The sequence below is a fragment of the Merops nubicus genome, unplaced genomic scaffold (genome assembly GCF_000691845.1).
Source record: "Merops nubicus isolate BGI_N331 unplaced genomic scaffold, ASM69184v1 scaffold32025, whole genome shotgun sequence".
Lineage (NCBI taxonomy): Eukaryota > Metazoa > Chordata > Aves > Coraciiformes > Meropidae > Merops > Merops nubicus.
Window position 1 is genome coordinate 2328 of NW_008610872.1, and position 2977 is coordinate 5304.

A 2977-nucleotide genomic window follows, 5' to 3' on the forward strand; every position below is an offset into this window, starting at 1 on the left:
TCGACCGCCCGCCGTTGTTCACCCTGCACGGGGACAGCTCGCCTGGGGGAGATGGAGAGCAGGGACAGTGTCAGCAAGGCCGTTCCCCTTGGCCTCCCTGCTGGGGAGAGGAGAAGTCAGGGTTCCTCCCCAGGCTCTTCAGATGGGGCTATGGGGGATGCATGGGGTTGGGGGCATCTGCGGTCCCCAGATCTTGCAAGGAAGATGCCCTGGGAAGAGCACAAATGAGGTACACCCTCTCTCTTCAGCCTCTGCAGGGTCTGGGGATGGACAGGCCTTGGTGTGAGGGTCCCAAAGGGGCAATGACTGGCCAAGAAGGATGGTGGGATGGGTTCCCCCTGCCCTGGCCTGCAGATGGGGTGGAAGAGACACCCCAGAGAGGGGCAGAGGCCTGGCAGGGGAGCAGGGGCCGTGGTGGTGACGGGTGGGACGCGGGGTGTCCTTACAGCTGTCGGTGTCGTTGGCCACAGCGATGATGCCCATGGGCTGCTGGGGGATGTCAACACGCAGGAGCTTCATGTCAGTGCCCACGTACTTGTTGGCTCGTTGCACAGCCCTGCGCACCCAGTCCGTCCAGAAGATGTAATCGCCGTAGACGGCCAGGCCAAAGGGGTGCACGGGCTCCGACTTCAAGATCACCTGCCAGGCATGGGCACAGCGTGAGCACCAGGGAACGTGGCTGGGCGATTCGGCCCCTAGCCCGACCCCGGCTGCAGCCTGGGCACGGCCCGAGCCCCTCCCCGTGCCCCAGGAAGGTGCTGTCCTCCAGCAGTGTCCCAGCCCGTGCGCTGACCCTCGCCGCTCCCCTCCCGCCTCTGCTGGGTCTGGACTCACGTGGCGGTGGGAGCCGTCGTATTCACAGCGCTCGATCTTGTCCAGCGTGGCATCAGAGAAGTAGATCTTCTCAGCCTTGTGGTCAATGGCCAGTCCATTGGGTGTCCGTATGTCCTGGTCAATGATGATGAGGACGTTGGCACCAGAGAGAGTGGCACGCATGATGCTGGGGTGCTGCTCGTTCCAGTTGGTCCAGAACATCAGGCTGGAAAGGGAGAGACACATGATGCCTTTGCAACCCCCTCTACACGTTGGCTTGGCCCACCCCTCTGCTGCTGAGAGTCCTCCAGGGACTTTGGGATCGATGGGACATAAAAAGGGGTGGGAGGGGGACGAATGAAGCCGCTGCAGCCAGCTGGGAAACATGGTACCCTACAGTAACAGCCAGAGAAGGAGATGGGATGTGGTTTCTCTCTGCTTTGGGGTGCTGAAGGACATGAGGGGACCTCTGCTCCCTGGGGCTCAATTCTCTGTGCTGGGAATCAGCGCTTCCTCCCCAGTGGAAGGGAGTCCACCTGGATGCTGGCCATGGGACCACCCCCCCCAGGTGGGGCCAGTTGGGCCACCAAAGGCCACTCACTTCTGGCACTCGTCCAGCACGAAGGCGCGGGGGTGGTCGTCCCCCGACATGGTGATCACCGTCTCCCTCTCGAAGGCACCCAGGCGGCTCTGGTCCACGGTGTGCCGTGTGATGGTGGAGGTGGTGTAGCTGGGCCAGTACAGCGTGTCCCAGCCACGGTGTTATGCCAGCCCCTCCACCGAGCCCACGTCTGCAGGAGGGAGGACAGGAGAGGGTCGTGTCCAGCCCGTGCTCCTGCAAGGGTGCCTGGCACACGCCGCACGGCCAGCACTGACTGTGATGCTTGGACGCAGCTTCTTTGGCAGCCTGAAGTTATTGCTCTTAATTACACCCCAAAAATACCCCTCAGAGGCCCTGGCTGTTTGCTAACACCGTGCTGAGGCGGCAGCACCTGAGGGGATCTGCCAGGCTGGGCTCCTGTCTGTGCTAATGGGTGAGCCGAGACCCCTGGAGACTTCACGGGCCTCCTGGGCAGGACTCTGCTACCAGCCAGGTAAAACCACTTCCCTGCAAAAAGGCTGAGTGGTGTTCACCTGTGATGAAATAAGGACTTGAACGTGGGTTTCAGGTTCACCTCATCACCTCCCTTGCCAGGCCTCACTCCAGGTCTCCCATCCCCGCAGCAGCAGCACTGGGAAGGGACGAGTGTCCCTCTGCCAGGGGAGAGCTGAGGCCCGAGAGGCACAAAGCGCCAGGACGAAGCCTCGTGGCCGACCAGGGCCCAGCTCCCAGGCCAGGGGCTTGCATTGCACACCCATCCTTCCTCCCTCACCACCAACCAGCCAAAGGTCTAATGCAGCAGCTGGGAGAGACAGGCCCTGCCCTCCCGAGGGCAGCGTGGATGGCTCTCCTGAGAGCCGCTCATCAGCGAGCACATCCACAGCCCGGCTCGAGGTGCTCCCCAGTGACTCAGATCCATTTGGCTGCTGCAGGAGCTGGCAGAACCCCCTGGGAGCACCCCGAGGGCTGGAGGTGGTGACAGGGCCAGGAGGGTCTGCCTCAGAAGCCAAGTGCAGCCAGGGAGCAGATCCCAAGCTCGCTGCAGAGCCGTGTTCCTCGAGCCACGCAGCAGCCCGAGCCCCGTGACCTGCCCCCCTTGCCAGAGCCCACTCCCAACACACACATCCCCTACCACACGCTGCTGCCTCCTCCAGAGGCTCCGGCAGAAAGCTACAGCTCAACCCTGACCGGCTGCCACTCCAAAAAGCACCAAAACACATTAACAGAGAAGAGGAAAATAAAAATAGCCCTTGGGCGAGGAAGGGGGGAGTTCAGGAAGGAAACAGAGGAGCGGGTCCCGAGGGCAGGCGCCCGTGGAGGCGGCCCCGTGACACTCACTCTCCACGATGGTCTTGCGCCCTGTGCCGTCGTCGTTGATCTGCTGGATGTTGCCGAAGTGGATGTCGCTGTAGAAGATGCGGTTGCTGCCCTTGGAGCCGTAGCGGTAGTCAAAGGCCAGGGCGATGACGTTCTTCATGTGCTCTGCGTCCTCGAAGGGCTTGATGGGCGCGTTGAGGTTGTTCTCGTCTGACAGATGGATGCTCTTGAGGATGGTGCGCTCCG

The 2977-nt window shown here is 62.3% G+C and overlaps 1 protein-coding gene across 1 annotated transcript in view; it reads right to left on the reverse strand.

Annotated features, from left to right (window-relative positions):
* The window catches only part of LOC103773672 (low-density lipoprotein receptor-related protein 1-like), a gene marked incomplete at its 3' end in the record, with an annotated part of 5130 nt that extends 2239 nt beyond the window's left edge, over positions 1-2891 (reverse strand). The window contains exons 1-5 of the mRNA XM_008941046.1: positions 2753-2891; positions 2016-2067; positions 1415-1543; positions 835-1039; positions 447-639 (exon numbers count right to left, since the gene is read on the reverse strand). Coding sequence (XP_008939294.1) covers positions 447-639; positions 835-1039; positions 1415-1543; positions 2016-2067; positions 2753-2891 — 718 coding nt within the window. The remainder of the gene's footprint in view (positions 1-446; positions 640-834; positions 1040-1414; positions 1544-2015; positions 2068-2752) is intronic.
* Positions 2892-2977: the final 86 nt, after the last annotated feature.